At 48.1% G+C, this 20,407-nt stretch overlaps 1 protein-coding gene across 2 annotated transcripts in view; it reads left to right on the top strand.

The window, feature by feature from the left end:
- Positions 1–4,833: 4,833 nt before the first annotated feature.
- Positions 4,834–20,407, top strand: part of LOC118572679 (MLX interacting protein) — a 56,018-nt gene continuing 40,444 nt past the window's right edge. For both annotated transcript variants that reach the window (XM_036172458.1, XM_036172459.1), the window contains exon 1: positions 4,834–5,378. In XM_036172458.1, the coding sequence (XP_036028351.1) occupies positions 4,963–5,378 (416 nt within the window). In that variant the 5' untranslated portion in view covers positions 4,834–4,962. The remainder of the gene's footprint in view (positions 5,379–20,407) is intronic.

Here is a 20,407-nt window from a genome sequence, read left to right as displayed (position 1 = left end):
TGGGGATGAGATCTGTGAAGTGTATTTCTTCAGGTTCAGAACACAGAAGGTGTGCTCCAGAGGGAGCAAGGCTGCATCTGAAGCTGGCTGCCGAACTTGGTCATGTGTGGGGTCTCCCAAATGCTAATAATGGTCTGGGCAGCATGGAGGCTGAGGCTGAAAGGGTCCTGGAGAGAAGCTGAGGCTTAGCACCATGGGACGTGGTCGGAGCCTGCAGAGAGAGGCCAGAAGGGACCAGTGGTGAGGGACAAGCCTCTGTTTTAGTGGAGGCCTGCCTCAGGAGACTGGAGATACCAGGAATGACTTCCAAAGACAGTGGCGTATGAGGTGATGACGTGATGGCTCCATGGTGAGGTTGAGGGGAGGGCGGTAGGGAGCAAACATCCAGAGGCATCTGGAAGAGTCCAAAGCAGGGAGAGGAAGTAGTAGACTGAACATGGCCAGGAGACTGGACCTGGCCAGGAGAGACGCAGGGGCAGAGCAGAGGGGGTGGAGGAGGGGGGAGGGGGAGACAGATGACAGAGTGAGGGTTAACAACGACATGTCATATATCAAACTGACAAGTGGTAGACTTGTGATGCCTCGGTTGTCCTGTTGACACACCCGGGGAGAGGGAAACTCGTTTGAAGAAAGACCTCCTTCAGATTGGCCTGTAGGGCATTTTCTTTTCTTTCTTTCTGGCATATATATATAGTCGGGCATAGTATCGCACACCTTTAATCCTAGCACTTGGGAGGCAGAGGCAGGCAGATCTCTGTGGGTTGAAAGCTAGCCTGGTCTACAGAGTGAGTTCCAGGCCGGTCAGGGCTACATAGTGAGAAACAAAACAAGCAAACAGAACAAAAAACAATACTTAACTTTATTTATTAGTAGTATGTGTGCAGGCAAGGGTGGGCACACATGCCACAGTGTGCATTCGGAGGTCAGAGTGCAACATTCGGAGGTCAGTCTTTCCTTCTACCTTTATGTGGGGTCCAGGGACCAAACCCAGTTCATCAGGTCTGTTAGGCAAGTGCCTCTACCTTTTGTTTTTATTTCCTCCTCTCTTTCTTTCTCCTCACCCCCCTACCCCCACCTCTTCTTTCCCTTGACAAGGTATCTTATTGCCCAGGCAGGTTCAGAACTCAATATTTAGCTCAGGCTGCCCATGAATGCCTGACCCTCCCACCTCCATTTCCAGAGTGCTGGGATTATAGAAGTGGCTGAGACTGTCATTCCTTACCCGTAATTATACTTTTTATAACATTTAATATGCAGCGTTCCATTATATAAGTGTCTATAACATGTTAAAGACGTCCCCATCTGCTAGACATTGCATTGTTTCTAGTGCTCTGTGGTATAAAGGATGCTATCACAGGCACTTAGCGCAAGAGCAGGGCTCTCGCAGCCCCGACTGGCTGTGCTCTGCCACCTGTCCCAATATGCTAATTAAAGAGAAGAATAATGGTAAGAGGCAGAGAGGAAGTTAACCCCATATGACCACCTTGTGAAGCGCTTCACTGACCCCAAGCCAGTCTTCATAATACTTAATATGAAGTATTTTTAAAAATGTTTTTTTTGTTTTTGGCTGGGCAGCAGTGGTGCTCACCTTTAACCCCAGCACTGGGGAGGCAGAGGCAGGCAGACCTTTGAATTTGAGACCAGCCTGACTTACCGAGAGTTCCAGGACAGCCAGAGCTACACAAAGAAACCCTGTCTTGAAAAACAAAACAAAAAACAAAAAACAAAGAAAAATTTAGATTTATTTATTTTTGTGTGTCTGAATGTTTTTGCCTACATAGATCTAAGTAAAGCATATGTGTACCTGGTGCCTGAGGGGTCAGAAGAGGCATTGAATTCCCTGGAGCTGCAGTCAGAGGTGGCCATGAGCGGCTGTGTAGGTGCTGAGAATCAAGCCCAGGCCCTCTGCAAGACAAGTACTCTTTTAACTGCTGAACCGTCTCTGTAGCCCTTCTATGAGCTTCAGATAGAATAATTGGAGCAGCGGGCAAAAGCTCCGCCTGGTTAAATAGTCCCGCTTGAGGTGTGGCTTGAGCATTGCCTCAGTTCAGGTTCTGTTAGGGGGTCTGAAGAGGATGTTACCACGGCCATCACCAGTGGGGACCAATAAGAAGACCTGCTCCCCGGTGTAGCCTCCCCATCCTAGACTACTTTGATGTTTAGAGTGGGCTGGGTGGGGACAGGGGGAGATGCTGTCACCGGAAGCTTTGTCCTGGAACCCACAGTGACCGCCATTTAGGAAAATGACTTATTTTTGTGTCTTCAGCCTTGAAGAGGGGTGGGTGAGGTCGGCAGACACCCCTCGTGATTAATGTGCCTCTGCAGTGTCGAGCAGACAGGAATCGAAGCAGAGATACTAGGCTTTCATCATACTTTTAGTTGGGCCAAAGTGAGGAGTCAATGCTTTCTAATTTATTTCATTTTTATTTTTTATTTTTTCACCAAAAGCAGCTTGTAAATGCCTGTGACGATGTGGCATCACTGGCACTTACATCCTTAGTTAGGATAACCTCTTCTTTAAAGCTTTATCCTTCTCATTTTTAATTATGTGTGTGTCTACATGTGGGTATGAGTCCAGGTGCCTGTGGACTGATGTATGAAGCTATTTTTAGAATGTAAAGACAAAGCAAGCAAACTAACATGGCTGACATAGCCAGTCCCCACATACTAAGAAGGTTAAGGAGGATCGTCTGTGACCAGGAGTTCAAGACTAGCCTGCTATGTGGGCTGGTTCTATGTCAATTTGACACAGCTAGGTCATTGTGGAAGAGAGAACCTCAGTTGGGGAAACACTCCCACTAGATTAGCCTGTGTGCAAGCCCGTGGTGCATTTTCTTGGTTGATGGTAGATGTGGGAGGGTCCAGCTCACTGTGGGTGGTGCCACCCCTGCGTGGGTGGTCCTGGGTGCTGTAAGAGAGCAGGCTGAGCAAGCCAGGAAAGGTCAAGCCCGTAAACGGTACTTCTCCATGGCCTCTGCATAAAGTCCTGCCTCCTGCCCTGTTGGAGTTCCTACCCTGATGCTCCTGGGTGATGGAGTGTGCTGTGAACTGTGAGCTGAAAGAAACCCTTTCCTACCCAAGTTGCTTTTGGTCACAGTGTTTATCACAGCACCAGAGACCCCGAGAGACCCGGGCAATATAGAAAATATCGAATCATTTATTTATTAATTGAGACAGGGTCTCACTGTGTAGCTCTGGCTGTCCTAGAACTCTCTATGTACACAGGGCTGGCCTGGAACTCCAAGAGATCTGCCTGCCTCTGCTTCTCAAGTGCTGGAATTAAAGGCGTGCACCACCACAGCCCAGCAAATTAATGTTGTTCCATTTGGCTTTTTTTTTTTTTTTTTTTTTTAATTTTTATTTTCCAGAGCTGAGGACCGAACTCAGGGCCTTGTGCTTGCTAGGCAAGTGCTCTACGACTGAGCTAAATCTCCAACACCAGCCTCCATTTTTTAAAAAGGTAGATTTCTCTGTATATAATTCTGGCTGGCATGGAACGCCCTATATAGACCAGGTTGCTCTTGAACTTGGATTGATCCTCCTGAATGCTAAGATACTGGCCTTATTCTTTATTTAAAAAAAAAAAAAAAATCTTTAGGAGGCAGAGGCAGGAGGATCTTTGAGTTCGAGGCCAGCCTGGTCTACAAAAGGACCTACATAGAGACCCTGTCTAAAAGAGTCTTTTTTAAAAAATATTTATTTATTGTGGGGGGCACGGATGCCACAGTATGGAGGTCAGAGGACCGTTTGCTGGAGTCCTGTTCTATCATGTGGGTCCCCGAGCTGGAACTAGGGTCAGGCTTGGCAGCAAGTGCCTTTACCTGCTGAACCATCTCACTGGACTTCGTTTAAGAAAAACAAAAAAACAAAACTTTTTTTTTTTTTGAGACAGGGTCTCAAGTAGTCGCAGCTAACCTAGGATTTCGGGAACTTCTGATCCACCGGCCTCTGCTTCCCTCCAGTTGGGATTACTGGCATGCGCTTGCGTTACCATGACTGGCTCATTGCTATTTTTAGGTTTGATACAACTTTCTGAGGCATGGGAATTGCCGTAAAGAAAGCCCAGAACTTCCCCTTTTGGGATCTGGTTTCTGGGACAAACTTCCAAACAATAGCGACAGCATTTTGATTTATAGCTGAAGTTGCTGGGTCTGGAGGCAGGCTGCTGGGCCACAGCAGGACTCTATGGACATGCCTTAACCTGGGAGAGCCAGTTCCCCCCTCTAAGGATGGAGGGAGGACTCCGTGAGCCGCGCTTCCTCCGGGTCTCGTCGGAACCTTAAGCACGTCCCTTAGAGTTCAGGCGACTCAACCTTCGCATCAACAAAATGGGAACGGGAGTCTTGACGCCCTACAAACTCAGGAAAGCTTTGGAGGACTCAGTTCCGGGTATGCAGGGAGAAAGCAGGCGGGTGGCGGGGTGGGAGGGGAGGCGGAGCCCCACCCCTCCCCACCACGTGGAGCGCCAGCAGGGAGGCCTCGGGGCGCTCCGGAGCTCCGGGCGTGGCGGAGGCGGGGCAGGGGCTGGGGCCAGACTTAGGAAGAGAGAGCCAATACCTCCCTGCGCCCAGACACTGGGAGGGGCGCGGCCTGGCTTTCTCGTCCCCCTCGGCTCCGGAGCCTGCCCGGAGGGGAAAGAGGACAGCCGGGGGCGGGGCGTGGAGGCGTGGCCTCCGGCTTTTGCTTTTCTTTTTTTTGTCCGCCTAGATAAGGAAAGGTTCCCCTGCGCCTTTAAGAGGTAGACGCCGGCATCTGATTGGCTGAGACGGGCTGTGACATCACGAGGAGGCCGGCGCCCTCCCCCTCGGGCCGCGCGTTCCCGGGCAGGCGGCGGCGGCGAGGGCCGGGCCCCGGGCCGGCTTCCACCCCCACCTCCCCTCCCCGCCCCGGCTCGGTGCCCTCAGTCTCTTCGCTCCACGTCGCCCCGGCTCCCCGGGGGATGCCCCGGACCAGGCTCTCTCCATGGCTGCCGACGTTTTCATGTGTTCTCCGCGTCGGCCCCGCAGTCGGGGCCGCTCGGTGGTGCTGCTCAAGCCTCAGGGGCCGGAGGACGACGACGACTCGGACACGGACGAGCCGTCTCCGCCGCCCCCCTCCGGCGTGGCCACGGCAGCCCGGGCCCACGCGAGCGCCGCACTGCTGCCGCCCCGGGCCGGGCCGGGCCGCGAGGAGCCTCCCCGCCGGCAGCAGATCATCCACAGCGGCCACTTCATGGTGTCCTCTCCGCACCGCGAGCACCCGCCCAAGAAGGGCTATGATTTCGACACGGTCAACAAGCAGACGTGCCAGACCTATAGTTTCGGCAAGACCAGCTCCTGCCACCTGTCCATTGATGCTTCGCTCACCAAGCTCTTCGAGTGCATGACCCTGGCCTACAGGTAGGGACCCGGGGACGCCCCCAACCCGCTCCCGGACCTGGCCGAGGCCCCCTACGGCCCCCCCCCCCCATCTTCGCTCCAGCTTCTCTTTCACAAAATCATCCTGGCCGTTTAAGCTCCACGCTGTCCCTTTGGGCGCTGCTTCTAGGAGGATTTGTGGATCTGGGGGTCTCCCCCACCCCCCCGTTGGGAGAGGCGCCGGGGTTCTGGCCTGTAACCCCGTCAGCAGTGTTCTGGGTTCTTCCGGTTCCCCATCCAGGCCGTCCTCTCCTCTGGTGCCCGTGGGTCGGGTTTGGGACAAGAATTAGGTGTAGCTACAGTTGGCGTGTGGTTTGACCTGGCCCCGTGGACCCCTTCCCTCTACTGCTTTGTGTGTTTCCAGCACCACCCAACGGTTAAGGATCACCTGTCCAGGGTGTTTAGGGCGCTGGCTGCACTATCTAAAGATTGTGTAACGCCTTGGAGCCTATTTCCTCGTTTATGGAGAGGGGGTGTCGGTGGTATCGACCTCCAGAGGGCTGTGCCAGGGATGGATTGAGATAGGTGGAGTGTGTCTTTGGCACTGCTACAATGTTAGTGGCTTTTCCTGATTGTCCGTGGGTTCTTTCCTCTCTCGTGTACTGGGAAGTTCTGAGGCAGGGCTCCTGGATGCACTTTGGAAGGACTTGTAGAGTTCCAGCTGCTGGAGGTGCAGTCCATTTCCCTGGCAAGTTGGAAGAAGGTTTTCTTTTCTTTTTCTTTCTGAGCCAGGGTCTCGTGTAACCGAGGCGCCTCTCAAACTTGGTTTTGTAGCACAGGCTGGCCTTGAACTCCTCCTGATCTTCCTGCCTCCACTTCCCCAAGTTCTGGGATCACAAACGTATGCCCCCCATGTCCAGGTCTCGCTCGAGGGTTTTCTGGTTGGCCCTAAAATGATGTATGTTTGAGATGTCTGTTTGTAAGTCTGACATCCCAGACGCTATCCTGAAACGGGGATTGCGCTTTGGATAAAGATCCCTTTTTTCAAAGTCACAGACATGCCTTTCCCCAGGAGGGTTAACCTTTCTTTCCACCCTCTCACTCTTTGCTAGTGTGTCTGTTAGGCATTCAGTTGGGGTAGTCTTTCTGCCTCAGCCCCAGGCCTTCTCTGAACCCCTGCTAGTGGCGGGAGCTGCCCAGTGTGTCCCAGCTTCTGTTAGGATCCTTGCCGATGGGGCTTCTTGCTTTAGTTGACTGTACTAGCTTGGGCTTTGTGAGTCCTGCCCAGCTGGCGGCATGGGAGAAGTTTCCCAGGCGACTCCAGAGAGGAGTAGGAATATTCCTAGTCCTTTGTTTACCTTGAGACCCGTGTATCCAGAAACTCACTCTATAACCTAGCCTGGCCTCAACCTTGCGGGACCCCTCCCCATTTTACTCCCCCAAGGGCTATGATTACAGGCACGTGCTGCTATGGCCAGCCCCGGTTTGGTTTTGCTTTTGAATTAGTTTTTAAAGTTAGCCTGCAAAATAGGAGGTTTCGTATCACATTTTCATACATAAATATCACACATTATGGTGATATTTGTTTTGGTTTTTGAGACTGGTCATGCATGCTTCGGGAGGCTGGTCTTAGATTCGTGGGTTCAAGCAACCCTCCCTCCGTCTCCTCCCTTCCCCCCTCCCCTCTCCCCTCTCAGGAAGATAGATAATGAGCCCCGATAAACCCAAATTAAAAGCATTACTCAACTGCCTGCAGTTAAAATAGTAGATAGTTGGCTCTGCATGGCATTTTCCCCTCTGGAATAAATGATTAGTCAACTCATGGTTCCTTTGTTGTGTCTCTGAAATGCACCCTCACCCCATTTCCTCTTGTGGAGGTTTCCCTGATGGCTTACTCCTGTAGCATGGCTCTTCTTTCTAGCACCCTTACATGGCACATTGGTCAGTCTTGGCTCTGATCCTCAGACCTTGCCAGTGCGAGCTGGCACTGAGCCAGCTGTGAAGAGAGTCTGTTTTTGAACAAACGGGACAGTGACATTGAGGCCCTGGGCAACTTCAGTCTCTTACATTGAGTGTCTGTATTGGAATCAGGCTCACTTAGATAACAGCATAAGCTACTCTTTGAGAAAGACTTTTTAAACAAAACCTGACGCAGATGACAGGAATGTGTTTTATTAAGAGAGCGTAATCCGGGTCGGGGATTTAGCTCAGTGGTAGAGTGCTTGCCTAGCAAGTGCAAGGCCCTGGGTTCAGTCCTCGGCTCAAAAAAGAGAGCGTAATCCTCTTCTTCTTCTTCTTCTTTTCACTTTAATATAAACTTCTCCATGTATAGGGAAAGAAAAGCTGCTTGAGCCATTGGAGGCTTGGGCTAGAAAGGTCGCATTTGGTAAGCTCTGCCAAAGGAAAAATTACCTAGTTCCCCTTTGCACTCTCTCTGGATAACCTAAAGGATTATTAAAAACACCAACAGTAATCCCACCTCCCATTGCTTTCAGAAATATTTCGGCACCTGGCCATTACTGAGTTAATTTTCTTGATTGCAAAATGTATTACTAGTTTGGTGCAAGAAGCTTACCTTGCTCTTTGGCTCTTCCAGCCTCCTGGGCTCACTTGCTTCTGTTACCGTTCTGCATGTCTAGCCTAGCCTCATGTCTAGTTCTAGTACCTAGATTTACCGCTGAAGGTTCCTGGATGGGCATCTGCTGTTAACTTCCTATGAAGATGTTCTCCGTGTCAATCTGAGGCTGATGTGGCCATCGCTGAGTTTAATCGGCACTGTGGACATTTGGTACATATTAACTGAGAAACTAGAGGAAGCTGGGTTTCTGAAGTCAGCCTACCTGTCATGGCCACCAGCTGCTGCTTTCAGAGAAGTGAGCTCCCAGTGGGGGAGGAAAGCGTTCAGAACTGCTCTGGCTTGCCCTTGCATAGGCTCAGAGCCTCCACTTGGTGTCCAGGTTTCTCTTGCTTGACCTGGGAGGAAGGCCAGCTGGGTCTTCTGTGTTCTTTCTGACTCCAGCTTCCAGCCTGTTCCATGGGCTCTTGGTTCTACTGCCTAGCTCTCTGGTACACTCTGTGCTTTTTTTTGTTTTGTTTTGTTTTGTTTAGTTTCCTGTTAACTGCTGCCTCCCAGCTGTTCCCAGATGAGGCTCAACAGCTTTTTGGAGGAGGAACCAAGTACAGAGGAAGTTGTTATTTTTCACCCAATTCTTAGAGGTGGTCTAAGAATCATGAGCAGGACCTAGCAAAGGCTTTTTTTTGTTTGTTTGGTTGGTTTTTTTTTTTTTTTTGAGATGGAGTTGGATTTGTTTTGTAGGTCAGGCTGGCCTGAAATTCATTGAACTCCTCCTGACTCAGCCTCCCTAGTGCTGGGACTACAGAGGTAGCTGAATGGTTTGACCAGACTCTGGTGATGTAGTAGGTTTGGGGGTCCTGAGGACTGAATATGTTCTTTGGTCTGCTTGGTAAGTGGTCATAAGATGGGATTCCAGTTTCCTCAGGGCTTTTTAAAAACCCATGTCCTTCCTGTTCTGGTAAGTAGCCCTGTGGGGAAGCGTCTTCATTTGGTTCTAAAACATGTGCTCAATTTCTAGGACATCTTGGGGAAAGAAATTGCTTCTCTTCAAGGCAAACTTGTGTGACGGATGACAGGGGAGAGCAGCTTGGCTTACCTTTCCTAAGCCAGCCTGTCACTGCTCTAGAATGAAATGGATAAAACTTCCCTGCGGGGTGGAAATGAGGATTAGCTGTGATAATGTCTGTGACTGTGTCTGGTACCTGACACACTACAGGCAAAGGGAGATTTAGAAAATTGAGTGTAAAGGGTGGACAGTGTAGAATTTTATTTTATCATTTTTCTTTACTAAGAAATTTTCTACTCACTTTACATACCACCCACATCCCTCCTCCTCTCTCCTTCCACCCTCCAGCCCTCCCTCCCAAGCCACCCACATCCCCCAAATCAAGGTCTCCCATGAGGAGTCAGCCTAGGTAGGTCCAAGCCCCTCCCCACTGCACCAAGGCTGCTCAAGGCGTCACATACATCACAGGCACCAGGCTCCCAAAAGCCTGCACATGCACCAGGGACGGATCCCGATCCCCCTTCCTGAGTGCCCCCAAACAGTTTGAGCCAAACAACCGTCTTCCGTATCCAGAGGGCCTAGTCCAGTCCCATGGGGGTTCCACCAGTCCACAGTTCATGGGCTTCCACTAGTGTGGCCGGTCATCTCTGCACGTCCCCCAGTGTAGAGTTTTAACTCTGTCCTCTGTCAACTGATAGTTGAGCTAGACTGGAGGTACATAATGTCAGTCGCAACATGGAAGGCCAAGAGAGAAACTTCATGAGTTCAAGGCTAGTTGTCCAGGGCAATCCTATCTCCAAACAAACACCACCACCACCAGACAGCTATCAAGGCTGGAGTTTCTCATCTATAAACTGAAGAAAACAATGTGTCTAGTTGGAGTCTTTCAGTGAAGCTTTCAAAGGCCTGCCTGACAAATACTGTGGAGAAGCATTCTTGATTGGCCTGTGTCTGTCCCAGGCCCTAGAGTGGAGCTGAGCACGTAGAACATAGGTCATGGTTCTCGCCCTCGTAACATTGTAAGGAATGTCATGCGTGTCCGCCCCCCATACACCCTCTGAGCACATCTAGTGTGTAGCCTTTTGTGGCTGCTTTTGGTTTCACTTCTCTTTCTGGTAACTTCTTTGGGTGTAGATCAGAGTAGCCAGTGGTCTTTTGAAAAAAGTTTTCACATTCATTTGTTTAGTATGTAAGTGTGTAAGTTGAGGTCAGAGGGCAACTTGGAAGTTTTCTCCTTCCGATATATAGACCAGTTATCAAACTCAGATTATCAGCCTTGGCAGCGAGCACCTTCTCTCTGCAAAGCCGTTTTGCTGGACCTGGAAGTGGTCTTTTTTTTTTTTTTTTTTTTTTTTGTATTTAGGCATAAATAGTAGTTTTTTGGCAAGTGGATATTTAAGTGGATATTTGAACAGACATTTTTCTTTTTAAACATTTTGTGTGTGTGTGTGTGTGTGTGTGTGTGTGTGTGTGTGTGTGTAGGTCAATAATAACCACTCAAGAGCTGAGTTCTTTCTGCCTCCCACGCTGTCAGAGTTTTTTAACCCTCCGAGCCATCTTGCCAGCCCTTGAGATTTTTAAATTAGAAACTTAGAATCTAGGGTATATTTTCAGGATGTAGCTCTCATGTGTGTGTCCTGTGTGGTAACTCTTCATGGCCCAGGGTGGAAAGCTGTGCCAGACTTGAAGAATAGCAAAGACTAAAGAATTAGCCCACCGTGTCTTACAAATTTTAGATGCCCAGTGGAGAAATCTTTTCTCTTTGAGGTAAGGTCTCATATAAACCAGGCTGGCCTTGATCTCATGTAGCTGAGGGGAAAAAAGGAACTATCATTTCTTTTTTTTTTTTCTTCTTTCGTGTGTGTGTGTGTGTATGTGTGTGTGTGTGTACGTACACGCACGTGCAGGTGTTTTGTGTACGTGTTGATGTGTGTGGCAGCCTATGTACTTGTGCCATGGTTTGTGTGTGGCAGTCAGAGAACAACCTCTGATGTCTGTCCCTTGCTGCCCATCTTGTTTAAGACAGGGTTTCTTGTTTGCCACTGAATACACCAGGCTGGCTGGCTTTTGAGCTGCTGGGGATTTTCCCGATGCCCCCCCCTCCTCACCTCCCCAGGAGTACTGGGATTATTACAGACCTTTGTTGTGCTCGGGTCCTGGAGAGCAAACTTGGGTCCCCACACCTGCACACCAAGCACTTTATCTCCTGAGCCATCTCTCCAGCCCCAGTCTTGAACGGCTGCTAATCCTTCTGCCTGCGCCTCTGAATGCTGAGATTGCAGGTTTGTGCTACCACACCGGTTTTGTTTTGTTTTGCATGTGGTACTGGAGATCAAACCCAGGGCTTTGTGCCTGGGATGTAAGTACTAGGCAAGTGTTCTACCAGCTGAGCTACAGATCCCACTAGAGCAGCAGGTATCAACCAGTGGGTCCTCATATCAGATATTTATATTATGATTCATAACAGTAGCAAAATGACAGTTATGAAATACCAGTGAACTAATTTTATTTGGGGGTCACCACAACGTGAGGAACCCGTATTAAAGGGTCACAGCATTAGGAAGGTGGAGGAATCTTATGATAGGCATGGTAATAGGAATCGTTTATAGACTTAGTTTCACAGCTCTGCCCCCGTATCACTGATAAGCTGTTTTTCTTCTCTTTCTTTCTCTTAGTCTTTAGTCATTACAGGGTGTGCACTGGCATTGGCTACAGAGACAGTAATGTGAGACCGCTCAGAAACCAGGGATGAGGGAACAGGCACGTTAGTTAGAGGATAGATGGAAGGGCTGGGATAACAGTGAGTCTGACTTAAGGGCAGTATTGGGAGGCGTGCCCACACCAGGGCAAGTGTGTATGTGTCTGTGTCCATAACCAGAGTGTGGATGGTTTTGCTGACATCAGAGTCCGTGCTTAGCCCTTCCCCCTGTGTTAATTATAGGAAATCATGAATTCTCTTCCCTACAGAGAAGCCTCTGTTCCTCTTAGTCCAGGTCCGAATTTCCATTTTAAGTAGCGTCTACTGGTTAATTGCCAGCCCAACAGAAGGGTGAGAGAGAGTTAACAGACTTGGAAAGAAAGCTGAGGATGTCTCATTTGGCATAAGTGAGTGGTATGGGGTAGACACCTGGAGACCCAAGCACCCTTGGGAAATGGGAGCCCAAGCTCATGGCGGCTGTACATTGACTTCCTAGTTGCCCGGAGACCTCGCCTCAAAAACAAACAAATAAATATGGACCTGGAAGTTAAGGATTGAATTTGTTTGTATGTGTACATGTATATGTAGCATTTGTGTGTGTGCATGCAGATACACATGTACATGTGTGTGTAGACATGCAAAGGCCAGAGGTCAGACGTTAGTATGCTTTATCTTCCTAGGTTGCTCTCTACCTTATTACTTTTTAAATTCCTCCCAGCCCCACCTTGTTTTTTGAGATCCAGTTTCTGGCTGAACTCAGGCTGGCCAGTGAGCTCCAGGGATGTGCCCATCCCTGCTCCCTCTGCAGCATCGTCACACAGGTCAGAGGACAGCTGTCAGACAAGGACTTGGAGGAGTAGCTTCTCTCCTTCCACTATGTGGGTCTTGGGGATTGAACTCAGCTCCTCAGGCTTGGCAGCAAGCACCTTTATCCACTGAACCATCTTGCTAGTCCTGATTCCCAGGATCTTACGCATTTTAAATGATTGCCTACTGTTGAGCTACACCCTCAAACCAGGAAAGGTCTTTTGAACTGAAAACCCCCACTCATCTGCTTACTAAAGCCTAGGATTCCATGGCAGAGGAAATGAAGGTGCCCGTTCCTCTATGCTGTAAGGCACCGGGGGACACCCAGATGGGAAGGTGGATGTCTTGGGAAGAATCCTGTCCCCACTGGCTAAGCCCTGTGCTCCCTTCAGTCTGAGCCTTCCTCCAGCGAATGAGCCTCATACCCTTCGGAAGGCTGCCACTCTTACTTGATCCTCGTGTATGATGATGGTGTGGTCCTGACTAACCTGCTGTCTTCACCCTGGAGTTCCCTTGGAGCCTGATAGCACCTTTCCACAGGCTCTGTGATTAAGACCTGGACGTTGACTTGAGAAGGACCCTCCAGAGTCTGGAACCAACTTTATAAACATGCCTTTGTTGGATCCTGCTGTTCTTTCTCTCGGCTCTTGGCGTTAACTGGTGGATTGGTGCTTTAGGGGACGCTGGTGTGGAGTGAAACAGGACCAGCCTTTGTTGGGGACATTTGTAGTTTGCCTCCTTGGGGGGTATGACAGGCAGGTTAACAGTACCCTTAAAGATGTCTGCTGTGTTGGGGCTGATGAGACAGTTTGGTGGATAAAGGCGTTTTACCAAATCTGACAATCCACATGGTAGAAAGGGAGAACACTCTCCCAGAAGAAAGAACCAGGGCAGGATGGCTCAGCAGTTAAGAGCACTGGCTGCTCTTCCAGAGGACCTGGGTTCGATTCCCAGCACCCACATGGCAGCTCACAACTGTCTGTAACTCCTGTTCCAGGGGATCTGATGCCCTCATACAGACATACCTGCAGGCAAAACACCGATATACATAAAATAAAAATAAGTAGTTTTAAAAAAAAAGAAAGAACCAACTCCTGTAAGTTTTTTTTAATTAATTAATTAATTTTCTGTAAGTTTTTCTCTGACCTTCACGCACTCACAAAGTAAATAAGTAAACAAATGTAACAACAACAAAAGGTGCTTATGTCTCAGTTCCTGAATCCTGTAAATATGTTGTTACACAGCGAAATGGATTTAAGGCTACAGATGGAATTAAGTTTGCTGATCAGCTAAGATTATCCTGGATTATCTGAGTGGGGCCAGTGTAATCCCAAGGGTCTTTAACAAGTAGAAGAGAGAGCTGGAGAGGTCACACTAGGAAAAGACACATCCTGATGCAGCTAACTTTGAAGAAGAGGAGGGAAGAAACTGTGAGTTAAGGGATGTGCGTAACCTTAAGAGAGTAGGTGACAAAAAGACAGCATCTCTCCTTGCCTCCTAGGAGGATGCAGGCCTGCTGAGTGCTGGTTTCAGCCCATGAAACCTGAGTTTGATATTTGACCGTGAAGATTATGGAATGGTAAATTCATGTCTGTATCACAATGTTACAGTACCAATAGGAAACTAAGGCATGTTGCTTTCAAAAGTTTCTACATGGCCCTGGCTGTCCTGGAACTCACTACTCAGAGGTTCCCCTGCCTCTGTCTCCTGAGTGCTGGGATTACAGGCGGGCATCAACATGCCCAGCATTTTTTCCCCTTTTTCTCTTTTTTGAAGTATGTAAGTATGTGTGCATGTATATGTGCAGGTGTGAGGAGGCCAGGGAAGGATGTCAGGTGTCCTGCTCGGTCACTCTCTTATTCCCTTGAGAAAGAACTGAGGCTAGAGAACCCTACTGCACCCAGCGTTCTTATGCAGTGCTGGGATCTGAACTCTGAGGTCGTTAGGCTTGCTGTGCAAGTGTTCTTATGCTCTTACTCACTAAGCCACCTTCTAACGCCTTATGTCTTTTTTCCATTGACAACTTTTCACTGAACTCGGGACCCTCTTGTCTTTGTCTCTCAAGTGTAGATAGTCCAGTATGCGGCACTGAGCGTGGTGTAAGCTTCTGAGAAAGTGTTTCTAAGCACTTAACCCCTCTTTATTAACCCACTGAGCTTGGGAAGAATGTCTTCAAGCCTTCTTCCTCCACAGAAGAGCATGCAGCCCTCCGTGGAATGATCGTTATGCTGAGTGCATGGGGTCTTGGTTCAGGGGGCTCTAGTGATGGGGGAGCCCTGGTCAGAGGAAATGCCTGTAAAGTGTATTGTGTCTTTGTTCTCTGCCTGGTATAATTTCTGTAATAGGGTGTTGAAGAAAGTCAATTTGACGTTTTGTTTGAACCTAGGGCTTAATGCACACTGGGCAAGTATTCTCCCTCTGGGAAACATCTCCAAACTTTTTACCTTTTATTTTGCGACAGAGTCTCACTAAGGTTCTCAGGCTGGCCTGAACTTGTGGTTCTCTGTCTCAGCCTTCCAGATAGCTGGGGTATGAGTTCAAGCTCAGGCCACATGGAGGCGGCCCTCTCTTGGTGTTGGTTCTTGTCTTCCACTTGTTTGGGACAGGGTCTCTTGTCTGTCACTGCATGTGCAAGGCTACCTGCCTCTCAAGCTGCTAGGGATTCGCCTGTCGCTGCCTCAGAGCTTGCTCTCGAAGTGCTGGGCTTACAGGTGCTGACTCTTGTATCCAGCTTTATGGGTATCCTCACTTTACCCATCAAAGCATCTCCTCAGCCTGACCTTTAACTATTTTTAAAATTTATATCTTGACTTTAATTTTTTTCTTCTTTTAGATTTATGTTCATGTATGTCTGTACTATGTCATGCCTGGTGCGCATGTAGGTCAGAAGAGTGTGTCAGGTCCCTTAAAGCTGTAGCCATGAACAGTTGTGAGTTGCTGTAAGGGTGCTGGGAATGGAAGTGTGATTCTCTGGAAGAACAGGTGCTCTTAAGCACTGAGCATCTCACCAGCCCTCTGACTTTGAACTCTTTGTTGTTTGTTTGTTTGTTTGATTTTTCCAGACAGGGTTTCACTATATAGCCCTTGCTGTCTTGGAACTTACTATGTGGACCAGGCTGGCCTCAAACCCACAGAAATCCACCTGCTTCTGCCTCCTGAGTACTGGGACTAAAGGCATTGGCTACTCTGCCTGGCTGACTTCGAACTCCTAATCTTCCAGTTTCTATGTCCCAAGTACTGGGATTACTAACTAGCATGGGCCAACACACTCCAATGGATTTGACTTGTTTTGAAGGATTCCTATAATGGCCCATGGAAGATTCAGATTATTCCTTCTCCAGAATCACATTACCTAATGGGTATAAAATGTGCGACCAGTGTCTGTGGTGATCTTCTGTCTGCTGTTGAAACTTCTTCGTGTGGTTAGAATTCCAGGCCGCAAAGGCTTGTGTTTCAGGTTCTCTGATGGCAGCCTAAGGAGGGTGCTTGTTACTGCACACCAATTTCAGCACCTCCTGGACTACCTACAGAGGGCTGTGGAGACGGGTGCTGGAGCCAGGTGGCCCTCATTCTCAGCAGGAGAGAGGACCTTCTTCACTCTTCCATCAAGAATGACTTTCAGCCGGGCGCCTTTAATCCCAGCACTCAAGGCGGAGGCAGCGGATCGCTTGAGTTCGAGGCCAGCCCGGTCTACACAGGAACACCCTGTGTGGGGGAAAGAAAAAAAAAAAGCGACTTTGCTTGAGACTCGGTCTCACTCCTGCCGTCTCCCAGTGCCCTCTCTTTTCTCCTGTCCCGTGCTGAAGGAACTTCTGCCTCCTTGAGTCTGCATGGCCAGTGTTTGCATGCAGAGCTCGATAAACTTCCTGTTGCCACGAGTGCTCTTTGCCCTTATTAAAGTAACCCTGTAGTCTCCAGTCTCGATGCTTGAGAAGGAGGCAGAGAGAGGCTAGTGACTCTCTCACTGAGCACAACCTCTCCAGCCACAGAGCTGCAGTCTAGCTGTGGCTTTGGTTTGTCTGCTGCCAGATCAAGTGCTCCAGTCCCGGCTAATCTTTCTCTGTAGGTTTGTCTTTTCTAAATTTCATAACCATGTGATCATATAATAGGTGGCCCGAGTCTGGCTTCTTTGACTTACTACAATGCTTTCTTTTTATTTTTTTTCCTTCAGTTTCTGACACACTTTCATGTAGCCCAGTTTGGACTCAATCTCAGGATGTATGTAGTACAAGGATGACCTTGAACTCCTGATTCTCTGTACTAACCTACCAAGTGCTGAGATTACAAGGAAGTGAGCCCATGCGTGGCTTAATGTTTTCAGTTTGTCTGTGTTGTAGATGCGCCACATCCTTTATTCTTTCTTATTGCTAAACAGTGTTTCATTCATAGATACACAACTTTTAAAAATGTTTTTATATGTCTGAGCTTTTTATCTGCATGTATGTTCATGTACCACATGTGTGCCTGGTGTTGTGGGGTTCAGAAGAGAACATCGGATCCCTTGGAACTGGAGTTACAGGGGGTTGTTAGTCATTGTGTGGGTACAAGGAATTAAATCTGAGTCTTCTGGAAGACCAGCTATTGCTTTTTTTTTTTTTTTGGTTTTTCGAGACAGGGTTTCTCTATGTAGCTTTGCGCCTTTCCTGGAACTCGCTTTGGAGACCAGGCTGGCCTCGAACTCACAGAGATCCGCCTGCCTCTGCCTCCCGAGTGCTGGGATTAAAGGCGTGCGCCACCACCACCCGGCTAGCTATTGCTTTTAATTGCTAAGTCATCTCTCTGCCCAATATATACCACTTTTTGTTAATTTATTCATGGACATACTTCTCTCTCCCTCTCTCTCTCTGAAACCGTATTTTATTGTGTGACCCAGACTGGCTTGAACTTGCAGTATCCTCCTGCCTTACCCTCCTGAGTACTGGGGTTGCAGACATAAGCTACTGTGCTTGATGATAGACTTCTATGTTGTTGTTACTGTTAGACAGAGTCTCAGCTATGCAGCTCTGGCTAGCCTGGAATTCATTAAGTAGACCCGGCCGGCCTCAAACTCTCAGAGAGCCTCGGCCTCCTTTGTGATGAGGCTAAAAGCATGTACTACCACCCCTGGCTACAGACACACTTTGTTTTGAAATTTCATTTTGTGTTTGTGCACATGCAGGGTGGAAGTCAGAGGTTGACGTCAGTGTGTGCCTTTACCGTATATTTTGAGAAAGAGTATTTCTCTGAACCTAGAATCTGATGGTTTGGGTAGATCAGCTGGCCCATGAGCACCAGAGTTCTTGTCGCCACCCCCAGTGCTATGATTATAGGTGTGTGATGCCCTTGCCCAGCCTTTTTATATGGGTCCTGGGAATCAAACTCAGCTCTTCATGTTTCGTGTGACAGGCACCTTACCAAATGGACCATCTTCCCAGCTCTCAGTTTTTGAGGGGATTTGGAAGTATTTCATTATTTGGATATTGACTTTCCATATTCTGTAACATGATCTCTTATGGAATCAGGTAGGAGCTTTCTTACAGCGTGGTGGTTTGAAAGAAAATGGCCGCCAAAAGGAGTGGCATTGTCAGGAGGTGTGGCCTTGATGGAGGAAGTGCGTCACTGTGGGGGCGGGCTTTGAGTCTCTTTTGCTCACGCTTCTCTCAGTGTGACAGTCAGTCAACTTCTTGTAGCCTGAAAGATGTAGCACTCTCTGCTCCAGCACCACGTCTGCCCATGTGCCGCCGTGCTCCCCACCATGATGATGATCATGTTCTGAACCTCTGCAATTGTAAGCAAGACATCCCAATTAAGTGTTTTCATTATTAGAGTTGCCGTGGTCATTGTGTGTCTTCACAGTTATAAAAACCCTAAAACACAGGGCAAATGTATCTGTGAAGCATATGAAATGACTTGGGACTAGAAGCCTTAGGTCATGTGGCCCTGGGTAGGGACTTCTTATTTGGCACCTCTAGGTCATGATGTCCAGGGAGGAAAAATGAGCAAGATAGATTAGAATCCTGGTTACCACACTGATTTTTCTTCCACAGATAATAGTTTTTGAGTGATATTGTCCTAGGAACAGATTGTATTCAATAATAAAAAAAAAATAGGGCTGGAGAGATGGCTCAGGGGTTAAGAGCACTGGCTGCTCTTCTAAAGGTCCTGAGTTCAATTCCCAGCACTCACATGGTGGCTCACAACCATCTGTAATGAGATCTGGCGCCTGCAGGCATATATGCAGGCAGAACACTGTATACATAATAAATAAATCTTTAAAAAAATAATAAAAATTATTAAAAAACAAAACAAAAAGCCAGGCAGTGGTGGTGGATGCCTTTAATCCCGGCACTCAGGAGGCAGAGGCAGGTGGATCTCTGTGAGTTCGAGGCCAGCCTGGTCTACAGACTTTACAGGTCTACTGAGTTCCAGGACAGCCAGGGTTACCCAGAGAAACTCTGTCTCTAAAAACCAAACCAACCAACCAACCAACCAAAAAAGAGTAGGGCTGGAGAGTTGCTCAGTGGTTAAACATGAGCTGTGTTTCCAGAGGACCTGGGTTCAATTCCTAGCACCCACATGTCAGCTTACAGCTGTCTATAACTCTAGTTCCAGGGGATCTGATACCCTCTCTTGGCCTCCTCAGGCACCTACACACACATGGTGAACAGATATAAGTACAGACAAAACATACATATACATGAAATAATAAAATACATTTTAATAAAAAGAAGTAGAACTGGAGAGATGGCTCAGTGTTAAGAACACTGACTGCTCTGCTGAAGGACCTGGGTTCCATTCCCAGTGCAACATGGTAGCTCCCAACCTTCTGTTCCGGGAGATCTGATACTTATTATGGTCTCCACAGGCATGAGACATACACACACAGAGCAGGTAATACATGCAAGCAAAGCACCTCTGTACATAAAATAAAATGAATTAAAAATTAAATAAAGAAATGTATAAAAAAAAAAAACAAAAGAAGTAACTACTATGTGGAACAACATGGTTGAATTTAAGAAGCCTGTTGAATAAAATGAGTTTAAGGGACTGGGGATTTAGCGGGTAGAGTGCTTACCTGGCATTCATTAAGTCCTTGGTTTGCTCTCCAGCTGCATATACTGGCCATGGAGCAAAGGCTTCTCTCTAATCCTAGCTAGCACTCAGGGAGCGGAGGCAGAAGGATCAGAAATTTAAGGTCATCCTTGGCTACATAGCAAGTTTGATCAGCCTGGGATCATGAGAATCTGCCTTTAAAAAAAGCCAGGCAGTGGTGGTACACACCCTTAATCCCAGCACTCGGGAGGCAGAGCCAGGCAGATCTCTGTGAGTTCGAGGCCAGCCTGGTCTACAGAGTGAAATCCAGAACAGGAACCAAAACTACACAGAGAAACCCTGTCTTGAAAAAAAGCTTTAAGTATTTGATGCAACATAATGCAGTACTTCAGAAGAGTATCCAGTTCCATTTATATGCAGTTCTAAAATGGGCTAAACTAAAGATCAGTACTTGTGAATGATAGCATAGGCCTGTAATGCTTGTGCTGTGGAGGATCCAGAATTCAAGGCCAGCCCAAACCACCTAGGATGTTCTGGGGCAGCCTGTGTTACACGAAACGAAATGCTCTCGAAAAAGAAAACCAGTATTTACTGTTGAAGGACTTAGAGCAGAAGCTGATGGGGAACAGATATAAGAGGTGTTGCTGGATGATGCTGATTTGTTGTTTTGATTGCTGTCACCTTTATTTTTTTTATTTTGTGAGAGTGTGTGTGTGTGTGTGTGTGTGTGTGTGTGTGTGTGTGTGTGTTTTGCAGGGCACATGGGGAGGTCGAGGAAGACTTTGTGGAGTCAGTTCTTTCCGTCCAGGAATTGAATTCAGGTCATGGGACTTGCATGGCAAGAGCCTTACCCCTGGAGTCGCCCTCTAGCTCTCTTGTTTTTGTCTTTGACGCCGAGTCTCACTTTTTCTTTCTTGCTTTCTTTTTGAGACAGGATTTCTCTGTGTAGTTTC

Source organism: Onychomys torridus, chromosome 22 (genome assembly GCF_903995425.1).
Source record: "Onychomys torridus chromosome 22, mOncTor1.1, whole genome shotgun sequence".
NCBI lineage: Eukaryota > Metazoa > Chordata > Mammalia > Rodentia > Cricetidae > Onychomys > Onychomys torridus.
This window is presented reverse-complemented; position numbering and strand designations above follow the sequence as displayed.